A 19,494-nucleotide genomic window follows, 5' to 3' on the forward strand; every position below is an offset into this window, starting at 1 on the left:
ATATTACTCAAGGCGAATGGAATACATCCCCCTCTGCGTCCAGCTCTCTTGAGCAAAACATCCAGAAATTCCCAGATTCATATTCCGTGATGTCTGGGAACCTGATAGAAAAGGAACACTGCAAGGGTGTTGTGAGATGATCCATGACTCTCAATATATTTCAGCCGCGATAAGTATTCTATGGATGGATATCCCAGTAAATCTTCACCCAATAATCCCTTTACAGTTGGATCTCTGTCAAATATCCTATCACTATGAGTGGTTTCTCTTTAACTGCGGAGGGAGTACCATTGTAATGTCTTTTGCGGGTAGTTGGTAGGTCCAACAACAACAATGTGTGTACATACACCATAACGCGAAATGTCGTCACCGTAGCAGATCCCAGTTAAACTGTCATTCAATGTCCAATAATATTAACTTATCCATCTACTTACAACGCAATTCCAGCCCAAGAGGCAAGAGAAGATCTAGTCTTGGTTGGAAGGAACAGCAACAGGTGCAGACGATGCTCCAATGTACACTGTAGGACCCATCACAGCTGCCTGCAGTTGACCCCTCAGCTCCCTTGTTATAGATGCTATGAATGTTATAAATACATGAACTGCGTCCTGAAGCTGCTCTCCATTACCTGATGATAAAGTTTCTGCACCCAATTTCATCAGTCAAATATTGAGTCAAGAATATCTGTCATTCGACCAGCATGCCCTCCTCTGCTCAGAACGTGGGCATCAAAGCCCTGGAGATTTATTTCCCTAGTCGAGTAAGTTCGCCCAGAGCATTGTCTCTTCTGTTGCGGTTGCTTAAGAAGCTCGGCTAACAGAAGTGCAGTATGTCTCTCAGACGGAGCTGGAGACATTCCTCGGAGCCAGTGCAGGGAAATACACCATCGGACTTGGTCAACAGAACATGAGCTTCTGTGATGATCGTGAAGGTAAGCAAACCATCCGATGGAGGAAGCATCAACAACTCACAGCTCAGATCTCTACTCTCTTGCCCTGACCGCTGTATCCTCCCTTCTTCGCAAGTACTCGATCGACCCAAATACCATCGGCCGTCTCGAAGTTGGAACCGAGAGTCTGCTGGACAAAGCCAAGTCCTGCAAAACGGTGCTGATGCAGCTGTTCGGCGACAACACGGACATCGAGGGCATCGACACATACAACGCCTGCTACGGCGGGACCAACGCCTTGCTCAATGCAGTAAACTGGGTCGAGTCTTCGGCCTGGGACGGCCGCAACGCCATCGTTGTGGCCGGAGATATTGCCCTGTATGAGACGCCAGCGGCGCGTCCCACCGGTGGTGCAGGCTGCGTGGCAATGCTCATCGGTCCGGACGCTCCTTTGGTGCTGGAGCCGGTCAGGGGTTCCTGCATGAAGCATGTCTATGACTTTTACAAGGCGGATTTCAAATCCGAGTACCCGCAGGTGGACGGGCAGTTTTCCAACACCTGCTACCTGGGTGCACTGGACGCATGCTACCAGCGGTATCAGGCCAAGCAGCGCGCACGGAAGGAGGCAAAGACAAATGGGACGGCCATCAGCAACGGTCACAAGGGTAGTTTCCTTGATACCTTTGATTATTTCGCTTTCCACGCGCCAAACTGCAAGCTGGTGGCCAAGGGATATGGCCGGTTGCTGTTCAACGACTTCAAATTAGAGCCAGGGTCGTTCGACGAGGTGCCGGCACAAGTCCAAGAAGCCGACTTTGCGGCTTCGCTGACGGACAAGGGTCTGGAGAAGCTGTGCGTCAGTCTCACCAAGGACCGATTCGTCGAGCGCGTCGAGCCGTCATTGACCGTCCCGACTAACTGCGGCAACATGTACACCGCCAGTGTATATGCGGGTCTTATCAGCCTGATCAGCAATGTCCCCAGCGACCGACTGCAGGACAAGCGCATCGGCCTGTTCAGCTACGGGAGCGGTCTGGCTAGCACATTGCTCAGCTTCCGTGTCAAGGGCGACACCACCGAGATAGCTCAGAAGATTGGCTTGCATGATCGCCTGAGCGCTCGAACAGCAGTGTCGCCTGAATTCTATGATCAGGTGAGTTGGTTATGATGTTCGTTTCTGATCAACGCTGACTATGTAGATGTGTAAACTCCGCGAAAAGGCATATCAGCAGAAGAACTACACTCCCGAGGGAAGTGTCGAGAGCCTTGCCCCAGGAACCTACTTCCTGGTGCATGTGGATGATGCATATCGACGAAAGTATGACATGAAGCCATACCTCTCTATGTGTGAGGATCAGCACGGACAAGTTGTTTAAATCAAGTCATAGTCGAGCGCGAGTAGGACAATGAGATGAATTACTTTGAGGATTCTGTCATCCAACATGACTGGCCAATAGGAGACTTTCAATGAACAGAGGGCAAAAGATAAGGGTGGGAACATTAAGGTACCTAGACTCCTAGAGTAGTGCAAGTGGAACAGTGGATCCTTACATGGGACATACTCCAAGTAATCATCATGGTTATTGCGAAGTCACAGTGCCACATAGGAAACAACCACTAAGATTCGGAGCAGTGTTGATCAACAATACTGCATCCAGAATGGATGTCTTTGCAGCTGATAATCTGAAGCAAATGATAGCAATAGACCACGCATACGAGAACCAGACTGAATTGGAAGTCCGGTGAAGCCATACTGAGCAGATCTTCAGCAGACAAGACAATCACCCGGGATTTCCCGAATGTCTCCGGCTGATGGGCGATGGCAAATTTGAAGGCATTTCAGCGGTTCGCTAATTACTCGGCACATCAGAGCTGCTTAGTAAAGTTTTTCTAGAATATTCAGACCGAAGCTTAACCGTGGTTCATGGCCTACGGCTGATTTGGGAAACCGAGGGAACCCAATTTAGTTTGCTCACTTATTTAAGGTTGATGACAGAAATTGAAGGGGGGATTAGTCTAGGCTGTCGAAATTTTCCTACCACTTACCAGACACCGAATGGCCAATCGGTTATAGTCACTAATGTGCCAGATCACTAATGCGAGATACTAAGTGGGAAGATGTAGAGAAATAGATTCATGATTCGCTTGCTCAGATATCGAAAAAACGCAGTATGTACATGCACATCATCTATGTTGAGCCAGCCGGTGGCTCGTCTAAATCATAAACTGGGAAGGGAAATGTGGTATATCGGCAACAAGTCTTGAGCCGTTCGTATATGATACAACCAGCGCAGATTCAACCGTAGCTGTTGGTAATTCGAAGTTTAGCTTATGTGGCAGGTGAAAACACCTCTAACAGTGCCCTCCCTGTAGTTGATGATCTAGTGTCGCAGTTAGTAATTGATGGGAAATGACAGAAAGGCAGGATGCTTACAATGTCATCAATACTGGAGTAGGTACCACCGACCAGGGTGATGAGACCAATAATCAGGACGAGGACGTTCAAGGCACCAAGCGCCAAGTTCTTAGGCTCATTCCACTTGCCCTCGCGGATGAGCAGGAACCACATCAGAGCAGGGAAGTAGAAGGTGAAGCCCGAGATGAAGAGGGCAGAGGAGATGGACAGCAGGTCGGAGAAGAAAGGAATCACCTCGGCGATGATGAATGCGACGATGGTGATGATGCTGATAAGACCGAGCCAGGTGGCCCAGCCCGTGGGGGTGTTGATGAAGCGGATGTGCGAGTTCTTGAAGATGCGCCCGTGGATCAGACGGCCACAGACGACGGTGTTGATGGAGCCACTGATGAAGATGACAGGCAGGGCGATACCGAAAGCCACCCGGCTGAGAGTGTGTCCGGCAGACAGCAGCGCAGGGCTCTGCACGTCCATGCCAACAAAGGCGTAGATCAGCGCACCAGTAAGAGTGTAGATGAAGATTTCCACCAGACCTAGCGCCCAGATCGACTTGACAAAGTCCTTGGGGGTGTGCATCTCATCCATAAAGGAAAACTGGCACATGGCGAAGCTGTACGCGAAAACGATGTTGGTGATGGCGATGAAGGCATCAGTGAAGGTGGTCCCTTCCTTGGGCCAGGCGGACCACTCCACTCCGGACAGACCACCCGGTGCGTCAGCGCTCCTGATGCCAGTGCCAATGATGGTGATACCAATGGCGGCAATAATCGACACGAAGTCGACGTAGCCCAGAATCGCCATTTCAGCAAAGCTAGGAGGCACGGCGACCAATAGCAGGATGATGGCAGACACAACGCCGAACACGACGGAGCAGAGGGAACTCTCGGTGATGTTGGTAAAGGCAATGGTGCCGGTCAGGCAGTGCGAGCCCGTCAGGAAGGTGAGTTGGAGGATGAGCATGACATTGATCAGTTCATAGCCGAAGCGGCCGAACATGAGCCGTCCAGCATCGGGATAGTGGGCGACTTGAGGGAACTTGAGCTTGACCTGACCGACAACATAACTGGTGTAGATGGCGACGAATCCAAGGCCAACACAGCAGATGACACCAGCCACCATACCCAGTGTAGCGAAGGAGGAGGGGATTGACAGACTGCCAAGCGCGATGGCCTCCACGATGAGCACAACGGTGAGACGCTTCCATCCGAGACGGCTGAATTTCTTCACACCGTGCTCATAGATGTGTCGTTCCGCCTCGCTCATCTCCCCAATCATATCTCCATCGTACTGGGGAGGAGCGAGGAATTTCTCGCTCTTCTCATTGTCGGATCCCACGGCCTTGCCGGTATCAGAGTAGTCGGAAATGTCGACTGAGGACCCCATGTTGAAGAGGAGAGCGGTGCTGAAGACGGTGGGAGAGAAAGGGAGAAGAAAGGTGGACTGAGCCCCGAGATCGAACCAGTCTTCCTAGCGTCGTGAGAGGGAAGATAAGAGTAGAGGGAGAAGTTGTGTGCTTTATAAACTGGCCGAAGGGGCACGGATGGGTGTGGAGTGGAAAAGTGAGGCAGAGACGGGGGAGGAAAGGAGGGAAAAGAGGCCGATTAGAAGAAATCCCGTGGCATGATTGGACTACTACGGATTACAGAGTACTGCGTAGACTTGGAGACATTCTCCAAGGCGCGAGTGATAGCAGGGAATTTCTTTTATTAATTAGATTCCATGGCGCTGGTGTGCGACGATCCACTATGCGTACCAGCTTACTGCATTTGGCAACATCCAGCAAATGACCGGCAGTCGAAGGGTGGACACTTTGCCACAAACAGGTTAGGCTCCTGGCAGTCAATGACACTCTGTGAAACGATACGGCTGGATGGACCCATTGTGACGTGGAGTCGAGATAGCACCGAGTGATTGCATTTGGTAATAGATATCACCAAAGGGAAATAGTCATGTCGATGAGCCCGAATCCCCCGCGAAAAGTCCCCGGAAATCGTCGAATGTCCATTGCGGGGTCTTTGAACAGTCTGGAGAAGCGACACGTGTAGGAAGAAAGCAAGGGATGTGATAGAAGAAGACCTTTGATACTTTTACTGACATCAATAAAACTCTGCGGACGATCGACGGTGGCGCCGCCCAAATCCGATCTCCGGGCAACTGGCATCACGGCAAGCAACAGGACAAGCCGGACAAGACAGCCCAAGGCCCCAAGGCAGGAATTGGCAGGAATTTCCGCCACCCACAGCGTAGTCGGGGCCGAAGTTGGTCTAGTGTGGTCAGGTGAGATAAGATAAGCCTGGACGGTGCCGCCGGCTGCGTCGGATTTACTCAGGCAAAAAGCCTTGGATCATGAGAAGTTCGATTTCAGGAACCGGAAAAAACTCAATTCCGCCAAGAGGCTAGGTTATTTCAAGTTAGTACTGGCTGCCTTCCTTGGCTGCTGAAAAATTCCTTCCTCCAGTGTCAGGCGTGCTCCGTGTACTCCATACTGTGTACCACTGGTGCATCATCAAACTGTCAGTGAATTACGGACTATACAATCTGAACATGCCTAAATTAGACATAGGGCCATTCTTCTCTGAGACATCTTCTCTATCTTATCCTCGATGCGTATAGGAGTCGCAGGCTGAGGCTTTGGCTGACTGCATAAAACGCTTGCGTCATGGAAATGTCTCAGACTAGTCCCGTTCCGGCAACGGCAGGGCCAGATCGGGTTCCCAGCAATGTGCTCAGCATGTCGCGGCTGCACCTCATCTCCACGAGGGTATCCTACACGAGTTGCTTGTTCATCTGGGATTCCATTATTAATACAGTTCACACGGTGGATATGGCTCTTTGTTTTGCTCCATATTGTTGGGGAAGCCCTAAGATCATCATGCGGAGAGGTGGACATTAGACCCCGCGTTCACGGCTCCGTTATGAGCCATTTTTATAAACAATATCGGGTCGACAGCTGAAGTTGCGACGCTCCAGAGATGATCCTTGGAGACGTGCGCGCAAAGTATATTCTTTGCGCAAGTTACTCAGGGCATCTGTGCTGATTACTTAAGATGTCCAGAGAACGGAGCTTATCCGAAGCTACCTAAGGTGGCTGCTTGAAATCCAGAACAAGCTTAGTTGGGATATTCGGATGCCGAAGTAGACATCTAGGGCCGACTGTTGTTCTTGTCAAGAGTGCCAATTAATGCTATCATGCATGTGTCGGTCATTAGTTGAGAGCAATTCTGTATCGCTACCGTCTAGTCCCTAGAGCAACATTGGCGGATTGCTCTGATATTGCCAGAGCACAAGATTGCTAACCAGATGGTTAACACCTCTGTTGGGGATTTCGGTTGAGGAATGGATGCTATTCAACAACAGAAAAATCCCGCATCATGCATGAGCAGGGTGCATATAATCCACAGACCTCTTGTCGAAACCAGCAAAGCCCGATTCTCGGAAAGAGACGGCTTTGTTTCTGCTGCTCGAAATGCACTTCCCTTGATTCAGCAATGATGAACTGGCGAGGGTCCAATAATAGTCCTTCGCCATGTCCTACATTCCTCGAACACACCTGTGTGTATGAGGACCCATTACTACAGGACTAATCAAGGCGCATAACCTTTGTTGATGAGACAAAGCCTCTCCGCCAGTCGAGGCAAAAGCAAAACTGATTGTCCTGACAGCCTTCAAGATGTATGTACCAGATGGTCCATCGTAGACATAAGACTAAGGGTTGTAGAAATCATATCCATAGAACCTCGTGTAAACAAGGATAAAAACTCCTGTGAACTCTCCTAGTGATCTACTCCTACAAACATACACGTGTCACTCCCTTGCAGATCTCGTGGAAGGTACTTTCCTTATGCTCCCTTGCTTTCTAGAAGACTCTCGAACGCGCTTGAGCTGCATTCAACCGTAGGCTTGTTGTGGACGGTCCTGCTGAGGAAACAGTTGACATGCAGTTTATCCGGGATCCCTCCTGTGAGGACCCTTGCCATTTCCTAGGGGCTCAGCCTTGATACCTGAAACCCGAGTTAACCTTGCTCTCGACAAATTGCTACTACATGTCGATCCAGCCACACCCGACAACAGGGATTGCGTGACACCAACGGATCGGATCTACTAAACCGGTCATCAGGCCACGAGATTTGTCGAAGCTCAACCCTTGCAGGAGACAGTCACACACATGCCGGTAAAACTTAAGAATCTCATGGTCTATCTGCCCGATCTAGGTTAGATCATAACTACAGGTACATCTCCTGGTGCCCAAAAAAGGCGCCCTAACCGCCGTGTGAGAACCTGTCAAATGTGAGCACGCGGTCCTGCAAGGGATTGCCACGATTGCCACCGATAAGCTCATTTTTCAAAATTCAGCGCTCTAGAGTGGAAGAGCTGACGTGAGGTGGCTGGGATCTGCGCAGCATCCCTTGCATACTACGATAAAGCAGTCTGTTCAAGGGAACATTATCCCACCCCGATCTTGGACGACTTGCGTTGGCATGTCGAAACCAGCCTCAATCTGACTTTGACTTGCTGATACCTGACCTGTTCCCATATCGGTTATGAAGTACATATCATGATGCTGAAGATGAGGAAAGCAGAATGTTTGTCGGGATTCTCAGGGTACACTAGATGACTCGTACAGATCAGGTTCCAGGTTCGCCATATTCTGCACTCCATTCCTCCAGCTGCTCGTCTACTGGAGAGGCGCCTTCGAGACGCCGTGAGCATTGAGAAGCATTGCTAAAACGCTCGTCCGATGGCTCCGCAAGCCCTCGTCCACGTCCGGTTGATTGATAAGGGCCGTAATCCCCTGCACATTCAGCCGGTTCTTGTCGATGCGTGAGATTTCCAATAGCTTCGGTGTGGGAAATGCGCGTACAGCCAGATCACTTCCTTACTGACTATACTGCAGCTATGTCTCCATCCTCGTAGCAGCAGTAGGCTAGAAGTCGAGTCATCACAAGGAGCATACCCTATCATATTGGATTGACGAGACCAGGGTTATCGTACAATGCTAGACAAGAGTTCAGCTTTCGCATAAAAATGGTCAAGCGCTTGGAAGGATGTGGTGACTCAAGTACTCATGACTATCATACCTAAAGAGGAATTATACATATACGTATCATTGTTATTCTAACTGCAAAATTTCAGGCTTCATAATAAATGCCTGAGGCTATTATCTGCTGGTATGAGACTATATTAAAACTAATGCCAACTGAAGAAAAGGAAATATCTATGTGATGATGCTGTAATTCACCCTTCCCGGCTGACGTCATTACTCGCAACCAGCTTCAATTGTCGAGTCCCATAAATCTTGATATTTAATCAACCTGCTCGCTCAAGCAACTTCTCTCTTATCAAATATCACTTCAAACACCATTTTACTAGCCTCAATCCATCATCATGCCTGAATCCTCCTTCTCCATCCGCAGTCGTCGCAGCGACGAGCTCACGCGACTGGCGGACCAGCACATGCAACATGACCTGCAACCCGAAGATCGCAATGTGCTCAAAAAAGCCGCCTCCAGGGTATCTCTCTGGACCACCGTCGGCTCGGCAGTTGGCATAGGCCTCGGTCTCTACGTTGCGTTCCGACTACGAAGCACTCGCAAGGCTTTCTTCGAGGCATTCCGCGCAGCGGAGAAACCCACCCAGGTGGTGTTTTCGGATGGTCGAACTGGTACGACAGCGCTCGCTCGACGAAAGAAAGATCGCAATTATTGACAGAGAAACAGAGGCAATCCCTGATATTACCCCATTACTGAAGCCGACAACATGGGGAGACTTTGCGACATATTTCTTTGCTTCCGCGGGTGGACTGTTCTTGGGCGGGGAGCTGGGTATGCCTGGTGCAACGCTTATATACAGAAGATGCAATGATCGCTAACCTTTTTTACACTACAGGCTTCTTTGCCGGAGCGGCCAGTGGAAGTCGCAGCATTACAAAGGACCCTGAGCGAAAAAAGCGCATCGAGAATGCATTCCGGAAGTTCAGAGCAGACGTGCTGCGCAAGGAAGCGGACGCATTGGACCGCGATCAGAATGTCTTTGAGAAAATGTTCTAGTACATGTTTCCCGGGTTTGATAAGCTGTACGATCGTCTGCTATGTTTCTGATAAAGACCTGGAGTGAACCCTCCATTAGGATCACACAGCTTCACATCTACAAGCAATGGCCGACCGCAATTATTATGAAACCCGACGTATGATCAGGGCAGCTCTGTTGAATTAGCTATGCCATATTGTGCTCCGAAGCGAACCTCTATTCGCACCTATACAGCCTCCAGTCGAGGCAGGACTGGCCAAGACAGTTTCTGTGAAGTAGGCATTGCTGGACTGAATTGCAAGCATAACATCAGCCTCCCTGGCAACTAGGCAACCACCAAGGTACCCTGCATATAAGTGCAGCAACCGCCCGGGTGATCATAGATGCTCGTCCGACAGCTGCGGTATAATCCCGCGCAATGCCAGTGCGACCGCGTTTCCCCCGTGCGATACTCCAATTACTGCTGCGAGGTCTGCCGGTGCCGCATCTTGATACTACTGATCTGCCTTTCCGTAGTATATGATACGAACGTAATGGCAGTGAGCCCGTCTGCCTAATGGATCATGCAGCTGAAGCTCATACTGTAGGGATGCTGGGCAATCTGCGTAGATTGGCAGACATTGTCCCTCTCCAACGGAGATCGATCAATCTCACGACTATCTGCAAGCGCATTGTTAGCGCTAGACATTCAGCGTTTCTTGCGCGGCCCGCAGCATTGCTCAACCAGTGGGCGCCGGCCTTCTCACATCCAATTATGCCGGGAGAACGTTGCGTGTGGAATCCTGTGTATGCGGCTTTCGCAGCTTTGTAGGAACCGTTGCTCCGTGTTCGACGTCCAGCTGACCAGCAGAGGATTCTTCACATCATTCTCATCATGACACAATGTGTCTACTGTTGCCGAATCAGGCTCAGAGTCGAATGATAGCATTCGAAGAACTGTCATCAAAGTAGCAAGTCCATTCCGAGAAGAAAGTCCATATCAATCGACGGTGTTTGCGGAAAGGAATCCAACAATGAATCTGAAGGCAGCCATTGTCCTCCCAAGCGATCAGAGTCGGTGGGTGCAGAAATTCCCGAGACCCGCTCGAGGATCGAGATGCCTTTTCGCTTCTTCTCCAATGACGCATTGATGAGATGACGTGCTGTGTGAAGCGCTTCATTTGCCAAATGCGTGTTCAGTCGTTGTGCGATCATTTCCAAGGTTTCCACGGCTTCCGGGATACTTTCCAGACTCTCGGTGGTATCGATGGCGACAAGGACGCAGATGAACTGGAAGACAGTACAAACGACATTCCACCACGGATGGTTCTGTGCAACCAGTCGCCGGGCAGAAGGTAACGCGGAACGACCGATCTCGATGACTCGATCGAGCTGTGCTTGAGGCGTCGCAGACTCCAGAAGTCGAATCCGGCGGTAGATACAAAATGCCAGGTCTGCCTTGACTAATATCAAAAAGTCATGCTCAACCGACGCCTTGGCCAGATTCTCGAGGCCCACGGCCAACTCATCCCGCCTGGCAACCGGATCAGCGTTGTTGTCGAGCGGGACAGCTCCGACCAGACCGAATAACTGTGGTGTCAGGTCGCTGGACGGTGCATCGCACCTCGAGTCTCTCTTCCATGTCAATCCAAGGTCTACCACTGACCGTCCATAATCGTAGGCTATGATTATATTCAAACACTGAGCTACCTGGGCAATGCGGTCCCGTGTCTCAGCGATATCCTCCAAAGCCTTTCTGCCACTACCTCCGGTCGTCAGAATGACCGCGTCTAATGGCTGATGTAGACCAGCGGCTTCAACGAGATGCATCGTAGTGCAGCTACACAACCAAGCCGAGTGCGGCCGACTGGTCGATCGCACATAGATGGTACGCAAGATCCACCCGGCGATCTTGTCAATCGAAGGTATCCGACTGACCGAGGCATCTTCCAAGATGTCCTTCGCATGCAGCATGACCCTCGTCTCCTCTTCTTCGCTGAGAAAACCAGAGAAGAGAGAGCCGAGGGCAATGACTCCGCTGATCAGGGCCTCCAGGCCCAGGCCTTGTGCTTTGCCATGCCAATGCTCCTCGCATCGGTGGTACAGCCGCTCCATGTCCAGCAGTCCAAACACCGGATGGACGGTCGACGAGTACACATCCATCAGACTTTGGACTTTATCCCATGAGATAAATGCGGTCAAGTCAAAGGAGACACCACAGCTGGGCTCGGCGCGAACTCCAGGGTTATACGCAAAAGAGTGCAGTCGCGGGGGTTTTGCGGCCTGCATATCCAGGCCGACCGTCATGGGGAACGCAACTGATGCGTGCCGGCCCATATACCTGAGTTTTGAAGGCTCAAGGATGCCATGAGAGGAAGACGAGATCACCGAGCGGCCTCCCGGGCTTTTCGCTGTTGCCTCCGACAAACGAGCAGCCTTCGTAGAGGGCAGTGGCAACGAAGAAACCGAGTCGGCATTTCTTTTCACAGACTTCACAGAGTCCTCCAGAAACTGGCAATCGTACCCATAGCCGGTACATGTCGAGCATGGAAATTTCCCATCGCACTTTCTTTTGCGTTGGCGGCAGGGCGCGCATGCCTGTCGCGACCGCTGGCGCATGTTTCCCGAGGACAACGCACTTGACACGGTCGCATTTGCGTCTTGCACCTCGTGCGTCATGGCAGGACAGATCTATGCGCTCTAAGTCATAGTCAGAATGATATACTTGTGGTCTGGCCTTTGTACACTCTCAGACTGTTGTGATAAAACCTCCTCGGCTGCCTGAGGTGATTGGTTGAGGGGACATGACTGATCCGTCACGTGCCAAAGTCACATGATTGAGATTGATGCCTCATTTCCCGCTTGATGCCTTACAGTCTGTTGTCAATAGACCAGAGCTGTATATTTTGTTTTAAGAATTGTTCGATATTCGGTCCCACGCTATCAACAAGAGTGCTATCCCATTTGAGCTTCATGCCATTCCATGATCTTAAACCCGAAAGCACGGATCTTCCCCTCTGCAGTGCTGCAGCAACCAGGATAGCGAGCTGTGCTATTTCGCAAGGGAATACGAGATTCATTTCCCTTCATTGGGGCAGATGCAATGATAAGACTCCTCCGCCATTGAGATGTGTAGGAAACTCGTAAAATCTCTCGGTATTTGAGGAACCCGTCCTTCAAAAGCTCTGATCTCTCTGCCGCTTGAATCTTGCCCTTCTTATTGACCTATGCCCCTGCCAAGCCTCGTATGGGTTGATGAGCTACAGAAGAGGCCATGCCGGTCATCACACGACACATAGGTCAAATATCGCTCCTCGGCGAGAAGACCGCAGGACGGGATGTTCGACGAATATCTGCGTCCTGGCTGCCACTGACCTCCTCCAGACTCGCCAGGATGAAACTGCTTCTCCTTACTTCGGTCTCCGCAGACCCAAGGGCATGCACTGGCGATACCAAACTTTACCCTCAATGAGACGGACAACAAGTTCATCCGGCGCTGTCCAAGATCTTCACAGATGCCAGCAAGACGGTAACCGTCACCCAGGTCCTGGTGGACGCGAATCGGGACCTGCAAAAAGGCACAGTCGCCTACCCAATGTCGGAGCGGTGACTCTGGAATTCCGGTGACGAGTCCACAGCCAAGTGGATTCTGCAAGGAATGACAAGTCCTGGCGATGCGCTGGCTGTCGGGATATACGAGAGCAAGGACGTCTGGCTTGCCAGGTGGTATGCCCTGTACGTGGTCGACATCAGCCATGGCCTGCGGGTGTTCGACAGGGACAACGTCCGGAAGGTCGAGAGTGGCGATGGCATCGGTAAGATGGCTAGAGGCGAGTACTCGGCAGCCAATTACGCCTATGTCCTTCCTCAGACGAGGTGAGTTCTCCGTTGGTGTACATGACAGTAGAAAAGATGCTAATGGACTTGATTTTGTACGGGTATTATCGGTGTGGTGGAGCGGATCCGAGCGCGCCAGCTCTTGGAGATTGTCACTATCCATTCTAGGCTTCATCATGGCAATAAATCAGCATCCTATCATGCAGTCCCTGTGGATATCGCCAAACTACCCTGCGCCGAAGGCGTCTCCGGATCCAGCTCTAGCGACCGCAATCGCGTAGCCACCAGCTGCGTCTCCGCGTCGTCTCGTCCCAGAATGCCCTCGAACCCGGTCAACGCCTGTCGATACATTGTCTCTGCCTCCTGCGGCCGTCCGCACTGCGCATAGACAAACCCCAATTTGTTCATCGCCCGCAGGGTCCAGACATGCCGCGCGCCCACTGTCCGCTCAAACCCCGTCGCCGCCCGTCGGTACATCCGAGCCGCTGCATCCAGGTCCCTCCGGGCCCAGTACCACTCGCCCAGCTGATTGACCGTATTCAGTGTGAACACATGCTCCGAGCCCAACCGCGTCTCGAACCCGGCCAGCGCCCGCCCAAGCATCGTTTCAGCCTCGGCCTTCCCCTGGCTCTGCAGCGCCACGCCCAGATAGTACACCGCCAGCAAGGTRGCAACGTGGTCTGCGCCCAGCGGGCTCCGCTCGAAACCCTCCAGCGCCCGCCGACACATTTCCTCCGCCCGCATCGGGTTGCCGGAGTACCCATGCACCGAGCCCAGGTCGCGCAGTGCACTCAGCGTCTCCGGATGCCCGTCGCCCAGGGCGGACTGCAGCGTCGTGAACGCCGCATGGCACAGCCGCGCGGCCTCGGTCATCTTGCCCTCGTCGCGGTAGATCAGCCCGAGATCCCGCTTCGCGTTGGCGGTCTGGATATCGGACTCGCCCAGCACGGCGCTGAGCCCGGTCACCACGCGCTGGCCCAGCGCTCTCGCCTGAGCTAGCTTGCTCTGGTCCTTGTAGACCAGGGCGAGAGCGTGCGCCGTCCGCAGCGCGCTAAGATGGTCCGGCGCCAGCGTCTTCTCGAAGCCGTGGAGTGCGCGGGTCAGCATCTTCTCGGCCTCGGGCAGTCTGCCTTGCGTGCGGTACAGCACGCCGAGGTTGTATGTGGCTTCGAGGGCGGAGGAGTCGTTCGGCCCGCGCAGGGTCTCTGCCGTGCGCAGGGCGCGCTGGAAGACGGTCTCGGCGGCGGCGGGCTTGTTTGCGGCGTGGTAGACAGCGCCGAGCTGGTTGAGCGTGACTAGTGTGACGCGGTCGTGTGGGCCGCGCGTAAGTTCATAGCCTTGCAGGGCCTGCGAGAATAATCTCTCCGCTTCGGCGAGCTTGTTCTGGCTCTGGTAGCAGGAGGCCAGGCAAGAGGAGAGCTCGACAGTGGAGATGTCGGTGGGCCCACGGAGGGAGCGGTAGCCGTCCAGGGCCCGCTGGAAGGCGCGTTCCGCGTCGTGGAACCGGTTCTGTTTCTGGTAGGCGATACCCAGGCGGTGCAGACTGAGGAGGAATGAGGGGTCGTTGAGCTTGTCGGGCTGGTCGAGATGATCGTAGCCTGCGACGGCGGCGTGGAACATGCTTGCCGCCTGGGAGGGCTTGCCCTGGTTCCAGTAGAACAGACCCAGCTCATTGAGGGCTTTCAGCACTGCTGGACTGTAAGAATCATCCGGCCGGTGGTCCACCAATTGCAGCATCTGGTTCACATGAGGAAGTAGTCGCTGTTGGAGATGCGATTCCCCGAGAGGCAGCTGTGACGTGGCCACCCCGAGAGATACCAGGGCGATGGCCACGAACTCCCTGTCTTTCTCTGCTGTAGATATCTTTTGGACATGGCGGCATGCGTGACGAATGAGCGCATGCATCGAGTAGGTCTCCCGAGTGCGGTCCGTTTCGATCAAGGCAAGGTCTTCGAGGCGGTCGATAGCCGGCCGCAAGGCGCCTTTGCTGGCCACAATGCGACAGAACCAGTCTGGCATGTCCGGGTTGGAGGCTCCGGAATGAAGCAGTTCGAACCAGACCGGGTCAGGGCCAAAGTATGACAGGAGACGCAAGACGTTGGCGGCAACGGGATCGGTGTCGCGGGTCCGGTTGAAGGCGACAAGGATGGCAGTGAGTGATTCCCGATCACAGGATGGAAGTGTCCCGGAATTTACTTTTAGATCAGCCTGGATCTGCTCATAGCTATGTAGATATGTCGACACGCTCCACCCAGTTGAACGCATCACAGCACTGGCTAAGACGATGGCCAGGGGGCGTCCATCCAGTTGTCCAAGGAGGCGTAGAAGGTCTGCTTTAGTACGCCATCCATCCTTACCGACTTTCAGAACTGCGTCCGACTCACCCGTCAGCAACTGCAGCGCCTCGCCTTCAGCCATTTTCTCCACCAGACGAGGCCTCCCCAGTTCTCCAGCCTGCAGTAACCGCGCCGTTATGATGATTGAGCCCCGATCCACCTGCGGGAAGAACGACCGGATATCGTAGCCCTCGTCGTCAACACGTCCTTCGCCCAAAGCATGCGGCACGTTGTCAAATATGAGCAGCCACTTGCTATTCTCTGGCGTTTCCAACCATTTGAGAACTTGTTTCGCGCGGTTTTCCATCTCTTTCTGGCTTTGAGGCTCCCCAAGTGTCTTGATATCCGGCAGGTTGACGTACACCCGGGCCAGAGACCGAGTTACCGTCTGGCGACTACGTGCGTCCAGCCAGACGACGGCGGTGAAATCGTCCTTGTGCAAACGGGCAAACTGCAGCGCTAACTGGGACTTTCCCATCCCGCTGGGTCCGTGAAGCGCGACAACTTTGCGCATCTGACCCTGATCGGGCGAAAGATCCGTCCACAGGGCGTCGAGATCCCCCTGTCGGCCGACGAAATGATGCACGGCTGGCATACTGTCCATATCAAACGGCAGACGAAAGGCGGACTCTACTCCCATCAGAATGAATTCTCCCTAGATATATACATATCTCTTTCGGTATGTACATTACCACTCACCATCCTGGGATAGGATCTTCTGCACCGTCGGCGTCTGCTTCGTATGTGCCACCGACGCTACCACCAACAGATCCTTTGCACACGCCGCTGCGGTAGCCGCCGCATACGCCTGCCACTGTTTATGCTTGTGGGTATCGGAATAGTCACAGATCCCCCGGACGGCGAGACACGGGAAGTTATCCATGAGCCCCGCCGCCTCCATCTCGAAACAGAGAATCCCAAATTGTTTGCCCAGGCGATCCCGCGTCAACGCATGCTTGATCACCTGGTTGCCCGATGCGATCAGCCCGTAGTGGATGCGCGGGTTCGTCGACCGACGCGGCTTGCGGGCCACCACTCGCGACGCGTCACAATCTTCGCAGGTGGTCTCTGCAGGAACGTGTTCGTATTCCGCGGCGAAAAGCTGGTCGTCCTCCACTCCGGGGTAGACAAACTGCTCGAGGTCCGGGTAGTCGTCGACAATCTTGGTAAGGAACTGCGGAATCTGCGACTTGCCCAGGAGGTGGTTGGATTCCAGGTCTGCAATCGCGGTCAGCAGCACCGAGGGCGGTTTGTTCAACGATCCGGTCTGCTCGAAGACGCCGCCGCTGACCGTCTTGCCGTAGTCGTATTGCACAACACCGCTGTAATGGCCCGTGGGCTTGCTGATCACGACATCGCCCAGCCGGATGTCGGCGCTCTTGCTGGGCACGCCGCCGCCGATGCCGACCATCAGTCCGAACCGGATGGCGGGGAACGTGATGGAGAGGTGCGAGGCGACGACAGCGGCCGACGTCGTGCCGTACACTCCCGCTGGGAGACAGGCGATGACGACGTTGTGTCCCTGAATGGCCCCGACCGAGTACGTGTTGGGGTCTTGGGCGGATTGGGACAGTTTGGCGTGAGGCTCGTCCAGCATTGCCTTGGCCGCGGCCATTTCGATTGGCAGGGCGCATATCCACCCTACGGTGTAGTCCTCATGCGTGAGGGTTTTCATTTTGATGGTAGACGGCGGCGTCTAGACGGGGGATGAACTGGAGAGAGGAAAACGGATAAAAAAATAGGGATGTTCGTCAGAGGTCGACGATTCAAAGAGGGGGCATTCCTATTGGGAGAGCAACTGCAGCCTCATGGTGGGGTGTTTGCCAGTCAGCAGATATTCGCTGCAGTGAGTGAGAGCCAGTCGAATAGCTGAACTCGACTGCTCCAGTAAAGTAATCAGAAAGCTGCAGGGTTCGCAACCTCCCTCGCAAGGCTGTAAGTCTCAAATATATTACTGGCCTGGCTGACTGACAGTGGCTTTCTGAACCATCAGCCGTCCACCTGGTCGATATCTTGCCGGGGCACAGCCACCACCAAGTGAGAGAGGCAGCTGCATCTGCACCACAGCCGGAGAATCCACTCCAATCACGGTCTTTTCATTCATATCTACCCTGACAGATGCAGGCTGGCAGTGATCTAATTGGAGGGAATCTGGTGCGGAGGAGACAGCGGAAATACCGAAGTCTTCATCCTTGCCGGATCTGGGCGAGTCTTTCCCTGTCATCTGTCCGCCTGACCATTATTATTGTTGTGCTCGTCAATGCCTGATACAAGGCTGAGGGGCCCAGATCAGCAATGCCTAACCATTTGATATATTGTCAGTGTCATGGATGGCGACCAGGAACCAGCATCTGCTGTCTGCAAAATATCCGGATCGTCCATCCGGACGCTTTTTCCGTCCTCGTCACTCACTCGGTTACTATATACTCGATAGCCTCTACTATACTTGACAAGCCCGGTTCTCTATCCCTTAAAACATGACCGTCACCTTTTATACCGGGTTTTTGAATACCCCCATGGGTCAAGGCAACTATGAAGGGTACGTCGACATGCCCGCCAAGCAGCCGCTGGGCCAAGGGAAAATGTGGTTCAACGGCGGCAATTATTACGACGGCAACTGGTCGTACGGTCGCTACCACGGCACTGGCGTCCTCAAGACGGCGACGTTCGAATACACCGGCGACTTCGCGGCCGGCCTGGTCACCGGCCAAGGCATCATGAACTACAATGACAAGGGACTCTACCAGGGATGGTTCCTCAACGGCGGTCGCCACGGCCGCGGCACCATGAAGTGGAACAACGGCATCGTGTACACCGGGCAATGGAAGACAGACGCGATCAAGGGGTTTGGCAAGGTGACCTGGCCCAACGGAGACTGGTGGGAAGCCACATGGGACGGGAGCTTTTCCAGTATCTGGGCGGGCAAAGGCCAGCAGGGGAAAGGCCGGGCGCGGTGGCATGACAAACGCAATGAGGGAAAGGTCTATGTGGGAGCCACTAAGGGCGGGTTGAGACATGGCTTTGGCACTCTCACCACCCTGGAGTACAAGTTCGAGGGGAATTTCCAGGATGGACGTCGAGATGGGCGCTTCAAGGTCACCAAGCTGGCCACTCAAAAGATCACCCATCGGACGTATGAGGATGACACATGGGTGGATGACTAGTTGTTAGTTGTTTGAGCAGGAAAGTCTCATGGCTGAGGAAATCGTCAATCTCAAAACTAACACACTCCAAAGCTTTTCACTCCAGCTCCTTCCGGGAGTCTGCTACTACACATGGCCACAGTCCCAGTGATCTTGTAGACAGACCTTGACCAGGCTGCCTCCATTACTATCCAACTCATCTTTGCGTCCTGATAACCAGGCACTGCACTGTAATCAAGCAGATCAGTAGATGAGCAAATGACAAAAGAACTGTCGTCTGGTTTAGCTACTATGGTGAGTTAAGGATCAAGCCGCGGCGATTGTACACTAACTGACCCCTGCTACATTGCAGCTTGATCTTCACCATTCTGCAAATTCCAAGGCAAGTACAACCATGTTATAGCTGTTACTTCTATCTTCACACATCTAACGTCTAGCTCTAAAAAGAGCTTTTCAACTTTGCCCGCACTTGTTGTCGATCCGAGTACAACCCATTCAATCAAGTATTCCGCCTGACGAATGTGCGAAAGAAAGGAATCCCCGCCCTCTATTAGGCTATGGAGCACGGATGAGTTCACATAGATGAGAGATCCGTCGACAACACATATGCTGGTGGACATGGTCCCAAAACCCCGCCATAATATGCCGCAATGCTAGAAGGCAGTAAGCTGGTAAAGTGGCTTCTAGAGCCAGACTCTAAGTTCCGGCATGCATGGATCCTTCTTGATTGTTTTTTGACTCGCTCGACACTCTGCTGATCGGCGAGTACCAGACCGATGACGCTTCAACTCCCATTTGTCTGGTCAAATATCCCCTGGACTATACGACGCGCCGTCTGCGTAAGAAACGGGCTCGCCGGTGCCAGAG

General features: G+C 53.0%; 7 protein-coding genes across 7 annotated transcripts; 4 read left to right on the plus strand and 3 right to left on the minus strand.

Moving 5' to 3' along the window:
- Positions 1-700: 700 nt before the first annotated feature.
- Positions 701-2,265, plus strand: erg13A (putative hydroxymethylglutaryl-CoA synthase; the record flags this gene model as incomplete). The annotated part of the gene is made up of 4 exons (XM_043274405.1): positions 701-760; positions 829-931; positions 979-2,042; positions 2,089-2,265. The coding sequence occupies 4 exons, from the start codon at positions 701-703 to the stop codon at positions 2,263-2,265; spliced, it is 1,404 nt and encodes a 467-aa protein (XP_043130340.1).
- A 948-nt stretch (positions 2,266-3,213) lies between these two features.
- Positions 3,214-4,688, minus strand: Aspvir_002810 (putative amino acid transporter; the record flags this gene model as incomplete). Its single annotated transcript, XM_043274406.1, has 2 exons — positions 3,214-3,270; positions 3,324-4,688. 2 exons carry the CDS (start codon positions 4,686-4,688, stop codon positions 3,214-3,216), a joined length of 1,422 nt encoding a protein of 473 aa, XP_043130341.1.
- Positions 4,689-8,690: 4,002 nt separating this feature from the next.
- Aspvir_002811 (uncharacterized protein) lies at positions 8,691-9,352 on the plus strand (the record flags this gene model as incomplete). The annotated part of the gene is made up of 3 exons (XM_043274407.1): positions 8,691-8,967; positions 9,023-9,127; positions 9,192-9,352. 3 exons carry the CDS (start codon positions 8,691-8,693, stop codon positions 9,350-9,352), a joined length of 543 nt encoding a protein of 180 aa, XP_043130342.1.
- Positions 9,353-10,274: 922 nt separating this feature from the next.
- Positions 10,275-11,990, minus strand: Aspvir_002812 (putative C6 transcription factor; the record flags this gene model as incomplete). Its single annotated transcript, XM_043274408.1, has 1 exon — positions 10,275-11,990. One exon carries the CDS (start codon positions 11,988-11,990, stop codon positions 10,275-10,277), a length of 1,716 nt encoding a protein of 571 aa, XP_043130343.1.
- Positions 11,991-12,585: 595 nt separating this feature from the next.
- Positions 12,586-13,191, plus strand: Aspvir_002813 (uncharacterized protein; the record flags this gene model as incomplete). The annotated part of the gene is made up of 3 exons (XM_043274409.1): positions 12,586-12,651; positions 12,696-12,934; positions 12,978-13,191. 3 exons carry the CDS (start codon positions 12,586-12,588, stop codon positions 13,189-13,191), a joined length of 519 nt encoding a protein of 172 aa, XP_043130344.1.
- A 155-nt stretch (positions 13,192-13,346) lies between these two features.
- Positions 13,347-17,159, minus strand: Aspvir_002814 (uncharacterized protein; the record flags this gene model as incomplete). The annotated part of the gene is made up of 2 exons (XM_043274410.1): positions 13,347-16,114; positions 16,184-17,159. The coding sequence occupies 2 exons, from the start codon at positions 17,157-17,159 to the stop codon at positions 13,347-13,349; spliced, it is 3,744 nt and encodes a 1,247-aa protein (XP_043130345.1).
- Positions 17,160-17,961: 802 nt separating this feature from the next.
- Positions 17,962-18,648, plus strand: Aspvir_002815 (uncharacterized protein; the record flags this gene model as incomplete). Its single annotated transcript, XM_043274411.1, has 1 exon — positions 17,962-18,648. The coding sequence occupies one exon, from the start codon at positions 17,962-17,964 to the stop codon at positions 18,646-18,648; it is 687 nt and encodes a 228-aa protein (XP_043130346.1).
- Between the last annotated feature and the right edge of the window lie 846 nt (positions 18,649-19,494).

Source organism: Aspergillus viridinutans, assembly GCF_018404265.1.
Source record: "Aspergillus viridinutans IFM 47045 DNA, scaffold_13, whole genome shotgun sequence".
Classification (NCBI taxonomy): domain Eukaryota; kingdom Fungi; phylum Ascomycota; class Eurotiomycetes; order Eurotiales; family Aspergillaceae; genus Aspergillus; species Aspergillus viridinutans.